The sequence below is a fragment of the Limulus polyphemus genome, unplaced genomic scaffold, assembly GCF_000517525.1.
Source record: "Limulus polyphemus unplaced genomic scaffold, Limulus_polyphemus-2.1.2 Scaffold371, whole genome shotgun sequence".
NCBI lineage: Eukaryota > Metazoa > Arthropoda > Merostomata > Xiphosura > Limulidae > Limulus > Limulus polyphemus.
Genome location: NW_013665981.1, coordinates 534,138 through 546,934, shown reverse-complemented (window position 1 = coordinate 546,934; position 12,797 = coordinate 534,138). Strand labels below are relative to the sequence as shown.

General features: G+C 29.5%; 2 protein-coding genes across 5 annotated transcripts in view; one reads left to right on the top strand and one right to left on the bottom strand.

Annotated features, from left to right (window-relative positions):
* The window catches only part of LOC106457766 (ubiquitin carboxyl-terminal hydrolase 19-like), a 55,177-nt gene extending 45,457 nt beyond the window's left edge, over positions 1-9,720 (top strand). For 3 of the 4 annotated variants that reach the window (XM_013917210.2, XM_022383795.1, XM_022383794.1), the window contains 3 exons: positions 2,152-2,304; positions 3,523-3,689; positions 6,458-9,719. In XM_013917210.2, coding sequence (XP_013772664.1) covers positions 2,152-2,304; positions 3,523-3,689; positions 6,458-6,753 — 616 coding nt within the window. In that variant the 3' untranslated portion in view covers positions 6,754-9,719. Of the gene's footprint in view, positions 1-2,151; positions 2,305-3,522; positions 3,690-6,457 lie in introns of all 4 variants that reach the window. The other variant, XM_022383796.1, reaches the window with a different exon arrangement.
* A 703-nt stretch (positions 9,721-10,423) lies between these two features.
* LOC106457764 (U6 snRNA-associated Sm-like protein LSm3) overlaps positions 10,424-12,797 on the bottom strand; it is a 5,425-nt gene continuing 3,051 nt past the window's right edge. The window contains exons 2-4 of the mRNA XM_013917209.2: positions 11,840-11,947; positions 11,634-11,729; positions 10,424-10,671 (exon numbers count right to left, since the gene is read on the bottom strand). Of these exons, the coding sequence (XP_013772663.1) occupies positions 10,588-10,671; positions 11,634-11,729; positions 11,840-11,947 (288 nt within the window). The 3' untranslated portion in view covers positions 10,424-10,587. The remainder of the gene's footprint in view (positions 10,672-11,633; positions 11,730-11,839; positions 11,948-12,797) is intronic.

Sequence of the window (12,797 nt, the reverse complement as noted above, 5' to 3'; positions counted from 1 at the left end):
CATTTAAAATTTGGAAGAAAATTTCAGTATCATGACTTTTGCTTGAAATAATAAAACAATCATCCATAAACCTTTTCCATGTTACCTGTAAATAGCCTCAAAATAGTTCGGCAGAAGACCAAATTTTACTCTCCAGAAAACTCATTACGAGGATTGCATATGTTGGTGCAACTTTAGTGCCAATAGCAGCTCTTGAGATTTGATGAAACAACAATTAGATAAAATTAAATCTAGATCTTTTAAAATAACCTCTTCTTAATACAATCCATATGATTATCAAAATAAAACTCAATTGCTTTTAATCCAACAGCATCAGATGACACTAAAAGGTGATTTGGTTCTACATTTTAGGTAACTGATTTACAAAATCCATACTGCATTTGATATAACTTTTCACATTTGAAATAAAATGTTTCAAAATAATATCCAATAAATTACTCAACAGTTCAGTAATCTTATTTTTCCCCCTGCAGTAGGTTTTGGAGTAATAAGATGATTTATTTTGAAACTTGAATTGTAAAAGAATTAAAAAGTATAATTTTAAAGTTCAATTTATTACTTTTCCATAAAATTTAGATGTTTCCTGGTTTTTATACTGAAGAGTAACCAGTGATGCTGGTTAAATAAAGAGGAGTTTGGTAAAAAAAGAAACGATTTGAGTTTTTTGTATATGTATATATTCATCTTGAAATGAAACCACCTTGATTTAAAGTTTATATATATAGGTTATACTAGTTGGAGTACCCATCCATTGGATTGGTGAAATAAAATCTCATTTGTAACAAAGGATAGGAAATTGTGTTTCTCTTTTTTATTTTTTTGTAACATGATAAACATTAAAAGTGCAATAAAAATATATAAAGGTACCAATACTGAAAAGAAAGATGTACTGTTTTTAAGAATTCTATCTATATTAAAGTATATGGGGGGTTGAACCCCTGCCCCTGATGATCTTTCTCATGTCATTCTTGTATCACTGTGTCAAGCTGTGATGATTTGGTAGTTTTTCCAAAATTAGATGGGGCCTTGTGTATATGCATAATGAAATATATACATAGCACTAGAGTTTTTCATTATATTTCGTAACCTACTTGATGACAGGTAACAGGTAAAGAGGGAACAGTATGTATACATGAAAGAAAATTTGATGTACATGTGATTGGTTTCATGAATGTATCATTGTGAAAGAAATTAATAAATAATCCAAAATGCTTTGTCTGGTATGTCTAGACACTAACTGTAAAACTGCATGATATTTCAGTATTTGTAAGCTTTTTCTTTATGAAACAGATTTTGAGAATATTGTGGAGTTTTTTCATAAACTCATTGTTGATTTGCTGTTTATTTTGTATTTGTAAACTTAGAAACATAAATTTTGTGTTAATTTTGCACAAGTATAATTCTATGTATTAATTGAAATATGTTGGTTATCGTGAAACGTAAAAAAGCTTTTGAAGATATTTTTAATAATTTCAGGTAATTTCAAAGTGACTTGTTCATTTTAATATATTTTCACTTATGTGAAAGAGTTATTTTTAAAATTCTATTGGGAAGTAGTTACATTCAACATATAAATATTGTATTTTACATTTTATAAAATTATGATTCCATATAAAATTATGATGGACTCTGTTAAAGAAATGAAATTCATTGATCAAAAAGAAGCTGTAATATCAAGGTTGCATCATTGTGTAACATGAAGCTAGATTTCAAAACCTGAACTTTTCTATAGTTACATTATTTTGGTGAATTTTAGAATTCTACTATAAAAAGGGAGAAAAAGTTGCATTGACCTATACTAGTAAACACAATTACTTGGAAAATAAGTTTAGAGAGTAATATAGAGTATGGACAAGACTGGAAAATTCATATTTTGTTTTTCATATCTTGAGACAAAAAATGTCGTGTATTATGTGCAGGAAAAACTTGGCAGAATATTTGTATTTACAATGACATGTTTCATACTTGTGATTGTTTATCACGGTACATAGTACAGAATAACAAAAATGAAGTTTAAGAATACACATTGATATTTAATAGATAATAAAAAACATACAATGGATAATGATTTCATTAATGTTCATTCAAGATGAGTATACATCAGAGCATACTTAGTCAAAAAAAAAATGATCCTTCCTCCTCCCCCTCCAGGTACTGTCCAAGATGCAAAGAACACAGGGAAGCTACTAAACAGTTGTCTTTATGGCGACTGCCACCAGTACTTATCATACAACTGAAACGATTCTCCTTCAAAAACCTGATTTGGCGAGACAAAATTGACAAGATGGTGGAATTTCCTTTAAGGTACGTAACATTATTCTACCTACAAAATCAGTTGTTAAAACTCACAATTCTCAAAGTTCAGTGTACCTAGGTATCCAGTTATTAAAAACCAAATCTGAAGCTTCATTGAACCTATGTGTAGTTATTGAAATTCACAGTTGTTAAAATTCATAACTGTGTTTATATAATTTAAAATGTTTTTAATACAGAATTTCAAATGATCTAAACCCATTCATCCAGTTTTTGTACTGTATAACAATATAAGACAAAAAAGATAAATGGTAGGAACTTATTAACCGAATTTATGAAGTGTATCTTCACAAAATATGGCAAGCTTTTGGTAAACAGTATAAATCTGTTGTACACAGAAACTTAGAAACTGTTAATAAAGTTTTTATACTAAATATATGTCTGTAAAAGTCCAACATCAGTTTGACTCAGACTCTTAGTTAGAGTGCAAGGTGATATTCACCTGAAGAATAAAAATACTTTTGTCTCTCGTACAGTTTGCAGATTGTATTTGCATAGCCTTTATAACCTCTTTAATGTATATATAAAGTTTTTTTCTCAGTATTCCTGTATAATGTATCTGGTATGTTCTCTAACATGAACTGTTGTGAAATCAGCAATGTAAAGTAATATCAAGGCATGCATACTGCACCCCCCCCCCCAACTCGTGTATATGGGGTTAACTATCTGAGACTATTCAGTTTTCATATTGCCATACTTCATTTTTTGGAGGGGAAAATGTATACTGTCTACCACTTTCTACTGTTGTTTTGTAATGTAAAAAAATGAATGAGACAAACATCAAAAAGAGAATGAATTGTTTCAGTTTCTACATGTGTAACCCATTTTCACATGAAATTCTTCTATAACAAGTGACTTGAACTGGAATTATGACATAAGTAAATATTACAAAAATTAGGTTCAGAACACTTGGTGGCACTCTGCCTTAAAATGTAGTTGATTTCTCTTATCATTGTCAGACATGCAAGATATATGTGTTATTTCATACGTTTTGAAACTATTGTGATCAACTAGCAATAATTTTATGCTAAACAATTAATTGGATTTTAAGGGTTACAAGTTGCTTGGTATTCTATACAGTGTGACACATGGTTAAGGGTGAGCACTGTTGTCATTTCTTTTTATATAGTAGGGGATTTATTTAAATATGTGTTAACAAAAATTACATATTATTGTATTACTTATGTGTAAAGAAACAATGTTTTTCAGAGGATTGGATCTCAGTCCATACTTCTGTGGTCCAATTTCACCACCAGGTGTTTCTCCACTATATGATCTTTATGCAGTCATCAACCATCATGGGGGAATCCTGGGAGGGCATTACACAGCATTTGGTCGATGTGTGAATTTACAGAATACAAGAAGAAGTGAAATAGGTGAGGCTATTCAGTGTGCATGCTCGCCTAAATTGTTGATTATATTTGTGTGTAAAAATTCATTTCATTAACAATAAAAACTATACCTAGAGAAAACCCATAGTAAATGGAACAAACTGTCAGAAGTATTGATATTGTAAAAACTAGTTGTGAAACATTTGTGTCATCTCTTCAGTCACAAGTTGTCTGAAGAGAACACATACATGTGTCAAAACTAGTTTCTCCAATATCAAGACTTGTGATCATTTGTTCAATATACACTGGTTTTTTTCACTAATTGCTATGCATGGTATTGTGTTGTTATTACTATACTTAGAGCTTACTGTTTTAAGAAAAATAGCATTGATGAATTATTTTGATTTGATCCATGTTTTAGGTTTACAATTATTACTCTCAGATTTCTACAGGTTAAAATGTAATGTATTTTGAAGTATTTTTTATATATAAATGTGCATTTCTTTTTCATGTGGAAAAATACAGGCTTTACTACTAGTTGGTTCTCAACCTGTATTAAAGAGCCCATTTGTGGGAAAGTTCAACACTTATTAAATAGGGCACAACATGTCTCAGAATGCGATGTACTTACCTTCAATGAGAAGTTTATGATAGTGAGTTAGGCTAATGATGAGAATCAGTTAGGAATTCATAAGCATTTGATAACTGTTGATTTGAAACCTTGATTGAACCAACAAAATTCTGCAATACCACTCCTCTTAAAAGTGAAAATGTATAATTTATTTTTATAGCTACTAAAACAAATTAAGTTTCATTTACTGAAGGAAACTAACTTTTTTGTAATACCATAGAATACCAAGTGTAAAAGCAAAGAATTATATTGTGTGGGTGCATTTAAGTTCAAGTTTTAATTTATTGTGATGTATTACTATCTTTCACAAACTTTTGTTGTACTACTTTGCTTAATTTGTTTATAATCATAGTCAGCACTAGTTCTGTTAGGTTGCTACTACATTATATTTGTTACCAGTTGTAGGTTTTTGCTTATCGTTCTACATAGATGGTACTTGAGGCTACAAATTTATGCAGGAAAGAAGTGGGTAAATGGGATGTGTATAAGTTATCCTCCAGCTGATGTAAGAGATATACTATAGAGATTTAAATAAAACATCACCATTCCAAAAAGTAAAAGTAAGTGACCAGAATTATCATCCACACCCATTGCTTAGTCCAGTGTTCCAGATAAGGGGCATAATTCCTGACCAAAAATCAGCCATTTATGGCCTTAAGAAAAAACTGAAAAGTTGTTTTAATGCTGTGGAAAAAATGAATATGGCTCCTGTAGTCTAGTAAATAATTAATGGGTGCATTCATGTAGCTTTCTGCTGTTTTGCACAGTTCACACAGTAGAGCTGCAAACATAAGTGCTCTCTAACTGCCAGAAGTTTCTATTAGTACACTTGTGAGTGATCCAATTTTGTGTAAAAAATAAATTTGTGATGTCAGAATTTGTTTATTATGCCTACATCTGGTGATTTAATTTGCAAAATTAATCCTGTGCTAAATTTTACATTTTGAAATTATAAAATAATACATAATTAGTTAAATTACTCCTGCTGACAGAATTCTGGGAGTGAATACTCTGTACAGAGAACAATTATCTGGAGCATTGTTAATCAATTTTTCCAAAAAAATTATGCCACTAATTAACAGAGCTGAGCAATTAGTTGAATTTGATCACTGATTGATCATCAAGTTCATCAATCTGTTACATTCAACTGATCAGTTATTCTCAGATATGATTTGAATAATTGGAATAATCAAAAATAGTAATAATTGGAAACATTAATTGTTGTTAGTTGATTACTTTCCGGAGTTGTGACACTAATCAATTAAACTGAACAACCTTGAATTAACAGAAAATAATGAAAATTCATGATGGCAATATTTCAATTATTTGGATAGCAAGAGTAATTGGAAACTAATTTTAAAATCTTGATTATTTATATGACATTAATTAACTGTAATTTCAGTTAATTGTCCAGCTATGATTCTCAAAAAACAATCCTTTAGTTTAAAAATACTTAGATTATGACATGTTGCCATGGCAACCTTTTGAAAACACATTTGATAAATTTGCAAAAGCCAATCTGTTTAGGCATAACTGAACAAAGGCAGAAGAAATATATGATGATTCTTCATTGTTCAAAGGATAGTACTTTGTGCAAATTCATAAAATAAACAAAAACAGTGATAAAGCATGAGCACAATAATAATGCACAATTTGTGTATTATTATGCTCGTGTGTTATTACAGTTTTTTATGATTCTTCGCAGACTTTTTATCAGCTTGGAAAGATTATGGGTTGTAACTGAAAATTAAAGACTACATATGAGAGTTGCTAAATGTATCATGGTTTCCATGGCAATAAAGGATGGATTTTAAGTGGTTCTACATCTGAAATGTTCTTCAAATCATGGTCTATTATTAACCAGTTCCTTTTTTTTTGTTATTAAAGGCAAAACAGAGGACTAAAGACCATTTTAATGTATGTAGACAAATGTTGTATTTTAGGTTACCTGACTGATTCTTTAAGCCTCTGTCATCAGTAGTATAGACTCTAATAGCATCTAGTTATTTGATATGTAGAAATATTGAAAAATTACTTTGTTTAATAATTATTTTTATGGAAAAAGTATCAAATATGTATGTCTTGTTTACTTCAAAATTTACTTAGTAGTAAAATCAACTGGAATAAATAAATAATGAAATTTGTTGTCACTTAGTGAATAATGTTTTTTATATTTTGGCAGACTGGAGACTGTTTGATGACAGTCGGGTGAGTTTTGTGCCTGAGACCTCAGTGGTAACACGATCGGCATACATGCTTTTCTACAGACAGCGTGGTATGCCTTTTAATTTTCAAAAACCAGCAGCTACTTGCAGTGTAAAATCAGTAAGTAAGGAACAGAAACAACGGGAAAACCTTCTAGATTTGGAAGCCGATTTGGATACTGATACAGTTCCCACTATTTCTGTGTCAGACAGTAATGTGATTTCGAGCTGTGACATACTACCTTCATCAACAGATATGGAAACACTGGATTGACTTAACAGATGCTTAGAGTCTACATCTATTAGGCCTCTTACTGTGATAACGTCCCTTCGTGAACCACCATATCTTAAATACCTCAGTGCCGTATTGGTCATCAATGAATCTTAACCGTTATCATCCACTTCACAGATCAATGTATCATTGTAACTGTGTTTTTGACCATCACAGGATAAAATCTTACATTTTGCATGGTGATAGAATCAAAGTTGCAGTGTGTAAAAAGCTGTTTTAGCATTTTGCTTGTTGTGTTCCAAACAAATTTCAAATGTTTTTTTTTGTGGTTAATGAATTTTATTATGCAAGTTACTGATACTTTGTTTTTATTAAAAATCTGAAAATTACTATATACAAATTGGGTAGTAATGTATCACTTTTGTTTTGGCTGGTAATCTTATCGCCCTGAGTTTGTACCCTGAAAATAACATTTGGCTGGTAATCTGGAAGTGAATCCTGCTCTTTACTTTGCATTCTTGAGCCCAACTGTTAAATTTGTCCACTGAAGTGACATCTTGCTGGTTATTTTGCATTGGGAAAGTAAAATCTGTCTGTTAATCTTATACTGTGTGAACTTTGTCTGGTAATTTGTGCTTTGGAGGTAAAAAAATATCTGTAATCTTGTACTATGTAAGTGAAATCTTTCTGTTGATCTTGTACTTTGGAGATGAAAAATGTCTGGTATTCTTGAATGCTGAACAGACATATGGCTAGTAATTTATACCAGGAAAAAAAAGACATCTTGTACCCTGAGTTTTCTACCATGAAGTAACATCTTATCAGCAGTTGTATACTGTGGAGGCAATATTTGTCTGATAATCTTCTGCTTAGTAGTATTATCATCCAAGAAAATTATCCCCCTTAATCTTTTTTTTTTTGTAATGTATCAAGCCAACACTCGGTTATTCATGGTAATTTGGGTAATCTTGTACTTCATGCTAGTTTGGTCAGTGAGATTCTACACGAAACATTTAAATCTTATTTAATTTTCCAAGACGTATCATACAAATTGTGTATGTGTTGTTTTATTACTGTGTCATTTCTGTGCTACGTAATTTTTTTTTTTTAGTTTCTATGTGCATTGTCTTTCATAACGTGAATATAATTTATCACTCCTAGAGGAATTAAGAAATAATGAACACCAACTTCATTATTCTAAGAAAATGCATCTTGAAGAAATGGTTATAGTTAATTCAATTTCCCAATAAAGCTTGTATCTACTTTATTTCCAGTCAAGTCAGTAAACATAGGGAATTGTTAAATCCCTTACTTAGAATGTATAATGTTTTTTTGAGTGTTCGGGATTCTTTTATATTGTAGTAATGTTTTTTTTATTATTATTGGATTCTCTTTTGAGCTAATTGATATTTCTGATATGATATAGAAAACCTAATTACAATGAAGATTAACCTGTTGTTTTAAACATGTTTTAATGGGTAAAAAATTAGAATACTAAATCTGAAATGGTATGAATTTTATGTTAATTTAGAGGAAACTATAATCTTGACTCTTCATTGAGAAAAATATTTTACAGTTGTAAGTATAAAAGTCCCCCGGTGGGACAGTGGTAAGTCTTCAGGTTTACAACGCTAAAATCAGGGATTTGATTCCCCTCTGTGGACACAGCAGATGGCCCAAATTGGCTTTGCTATAAGAAAACACACAGATATAAGCAAATTCTTTTTAATAGCAATTTCTGTTCTTTATAGACTTAATAATTAAAAATAATTTATTGTTGTGTTCTAGTGGTTTGTTGAATAATCGTCATTGCTTATCATTCTGGCATGGTTAAAATGATTGTAGAAAGTAGTTTTAAGGTCTTGTAATATATAAATAAAAACATTTACCTCTATTACAAAGTGTCAGTGTAGCTTGTGTGATATAAAGGAAATGCCTTTTAATTGTATGTTTGAGATTGCTTGAAATTTCAGGTGTATAAATTGTTAGTATAAACTTTTTCTTAGTTAAATTTGCAACTTTTGGTATTTTGTGCACAATATTATTTAGAATTATTTATGATTGTTTTATTAATTAGACTTATAAAGTGAAATCATTGTTTCATCCGTTATAGTGTTCACAATTTTATTTTTTTGTTGTTTACCTTTTGGCAATTCTTTGAGAGAAATATTTTTTTTTACTCTCCAAATTTCTTTAAGCAGGAAATTTAAATATGTTCTGTAAAGACTGGTAAAATTTGAACTGTCTTAAAATAATACATAGAAACTCTCTAGTTGTGATATAGATTTAAAGTGATGACCATAGTAATAGTTTCTCAACATAAAATTCTGAGTCCTTTTAAAGAAAAGAATAAAGCTGATACAGAAATACATAAAAAAAATCTTGCATTTTCTCTAAACTTTTATTCGTTATTAGAGAAATTAGAACAGACTAAACTTGTTTTAAAACAGCAGCCATTAAGTTTAAAGTGATATACTGCAAGGAAGGCAAGTGACACCACCACCATCTGACTGAAATAAGGATTTGAGAGTTACTCTTGTATTGCACCCAAAGTGTGGATCATTTTTGCAGCAATGATATGACATTTAAGTTAAGTATCCAGAAATCACGATACTGGATTAGGAAGTACAAGAAAACACATGGGTTTATCCAAATATAATCAATTAGTAGATTAGTTTTCTAAGTTCAATACATGCCTTCCATGATAAATCTTCAAGCAATATGATGCATATTATTGTGATTAAGGCAACATAAAAGAGACGATTAACGTTATTAACTAGGTTTGGTTGCGCACACAAACAAGAATCCCAAAATGTGTGTGTGTGGAAATATTTGGTTATGCATATCAGTGTTACCAACCACTGCAATGAAGAAATGTCTTCTTCTAGAAAAACAATTCATTGTGAAACTGCCATTATGTCTGAAATGTGATGACCAAACAAAAAGAAGTAATGCTAGTGTGAATTCATTTTTTTGTACAACAAATACTTTTTCTAACATTTAATATTACACAAAACACATAGTCAAGTTTTTATTGTAAAAGTACTTCTTTAAATAAAAAGAAGTAATGCTAGTGTGAATTCATTTTTTTGTACAACAAATACTTTTTCTAACATTTAATATTACACAAAACACATAGTCAAGTTTTTATTGTAAAAGTACTTCTTTAAATACTGAATTTCTAGAATAATACAAAAGAATTATAATCACAGACACCAAAATCTACAAGTCTGCTTGTCTTAAGCCTATATTAAGTATGGCTTATATTCAATAAGGAGATAAATTAACACTGTAATTTATGCATGTTTTTTTGCTTTAGTTTAATTGCTAAACTTTACCATACTTACTACTATCAATAAATAAAATTATAATGTTATACTATGCCCTAATGCTTTGATAAGTTTTTAATATATTTAATATAATAGTCTAGTAAAGTATATTTACATCTACCTTTTGTTTACATCCGTTGAAATGAAGCACACTCACATGTGCATTTAGATAGCATGGCACACAAAAACAAGTATTATTATGGCATTATACTGTATATATGAAGCCTTGGAAATCCACTCTGAAATATTTTTGTGATGCTCATGTGACTATTTAACAACTATACACATTTTTAGATACCAAAAGCCGAAAAAAATTAACACAATTTTGGAAAGAGTATGATTTTAAAAGACTTAAATTAGCAGTGCAAAAACAGATACTATTATTCAAATAGTAGTTGTGAAGACTTTATTCACACATTTCTACAATGTAAAGATTATTCGTAAAAAAAAAAATGGATTTTTACTTATGAACTGTACCTATTCAACAATGCCATTGATTCAAAATAAAATTAACTGTAATTAATTTCTTGGAAATACAACAATGATGTTAAATTCCTCCTCTCACAGGTGGCGATACTAATATCACTCCATCTCCACGTACAAATAACATTGGAATATTTCTCTTAGTTGTCTTGAGTAAAAAAGAAAAGACAAAATGATAATTAAATAAAAAATGGAAACATTGTTTCAGAATAAACTTGTTAATACATTGAACACAAACATAATACATTACATGCTTTTTAAAAAGAAAATGACAATTAATCCTAAATCCTACAAATATTGGTTCTAAGAGTGGTGTTCAGAGGTAGCAGGGAATTTTTGTCCCAAGCAAAATTTATTGTAAAGTCAGTTGAAACAATCCTTTCTTTTTTCTTTAATAGTAGCTAAAACTTAATGTATTTATTTAGTTTAAACATCAAATGTCACATAGAATATATCAAGTTTGCTTAAAAATATTTCCTGAAGTTGATATAACAATATAACCTTGTCAATTATACTTGTAAAGTTTTTTATACACAGCTAGTGTTATTCAAATAAGAACTATAAGACAACATATTTGTTACAAATAGTATTTCAAATCCAACTCAATCAGTAAGCTTCTGTATTTATTCATATTGAAAATATATATTAAAATTTCCATAATTATTTATATCTTACGGAGTATAAACTTATCAAAAAGTACATAAAACAAGCAAATAACAATGAACTAGATAGATATGAAGTTTAGAGACGGCTTGAATGGGTAATGAAAAAACTTTATACAAATGTACACTGTATCTGATGATGACAAAAGCTTGTCAAAATGTTTTACATTTGTTATAGTTTCTTCCACTATCCATTCAAGCCATCTCCAAACTTTATTTTTTAAAAAGTGGGTTCCTCGTCACCAAATTTGGATGGATATGAAGATGCATTTTCCAAAAACATTAACTCAAGAATCCTGCTCTTTTATTACATTTGAAAATAAAATGATCTTTACACCTTATCTATAAGCTTCACTCTTTTGGGAGGCTTGCTTTCAGTTACTTAGACATTTTCAATATTATTCAGCTACTCAAAGTTGGAATTAAACATAAAAATACTGATTCCTACTTTGTAAACTTCTTCATAGGTTTCATCATCAATCTCAACTGTTGTCACTGTTTCTTCAACATCACCAAGAATAATATTCAGATGTTGATCATAAGCCTGAAAGTGAAATAAACCTTATTTCACATAAAAATAAATGTTAAGTATGTCAGTTTGATAGGAGTTGAGTTAAGAAAAAAAAAGTTAATTATTAACATGATGTTACATACATGAAGTCTTCCTCGTAGCTCTCTGTCATTCCTCATTTTGACATAGATTCTTTCATCTAGACTAAGGCGTACAAGATCAAGGGGCTCTTCAACTGCATTAGCTGCTGTCTGTAAACAGAAATTACACTTTTATAGAAGTCTATTACAATTTATAGTAAAGGTATTAAACCTTTTTAACAATCAAAATAAGATCAGCTTATTTTAGCTTGGGAATAAAAGCTTTTACTTATTAATATACAAAGAAGCACTTTACAGAAGAATAATCAGTTTAGTTAAGCTATGCAGAATAACATCAAATATATAGAAAGCCATTCAAGATCTCAAAGACAATAACATTAATTACGGTGCAAAAACATCACATTTTTATAAGTATTATTAACTAGTAGTAATTAAAAACAAAGTATAATTCTAGTGTAAATGATGTTATTATTATCCTTGAAGTTAGTTTTTTATAAAGCTTAAGAACATGATGAAACAGGAATTACCAGCCAAAAATAGATAAACAATACATATTACAGCTTGAACCTCACTGTATTTAGAACTTCGTTATAAATACAACCTTCCTATGTCTATTGAAACACTGCATTAAAAAAAAGGAAGTAAATGTAAGGATGGCATTTACATCATCCCTACATAATAACACAGGCAAGAATTAACATACAGCAATATATATAACTATTGAATCGCAATAGAATTTATCCTATTTTGTCTGTTAACATTCTACCTCATGTAATATAGTATGGATGATGCAAACACTTTCCATACTATCTTGTTTACTTTCAAAGGCAATGATACATATGACACTAAAAATACAAATAAAAGTTTAAGTTGCAGGCTTGAAATAAATGGATCATGTAATCAGACCTTTAGAGAAATTAACAAAAATATGTGAAGACAATTTAGACATGGGAATATATATATATATATATAGTAACTTTCACTAACTTAACAACTAAAA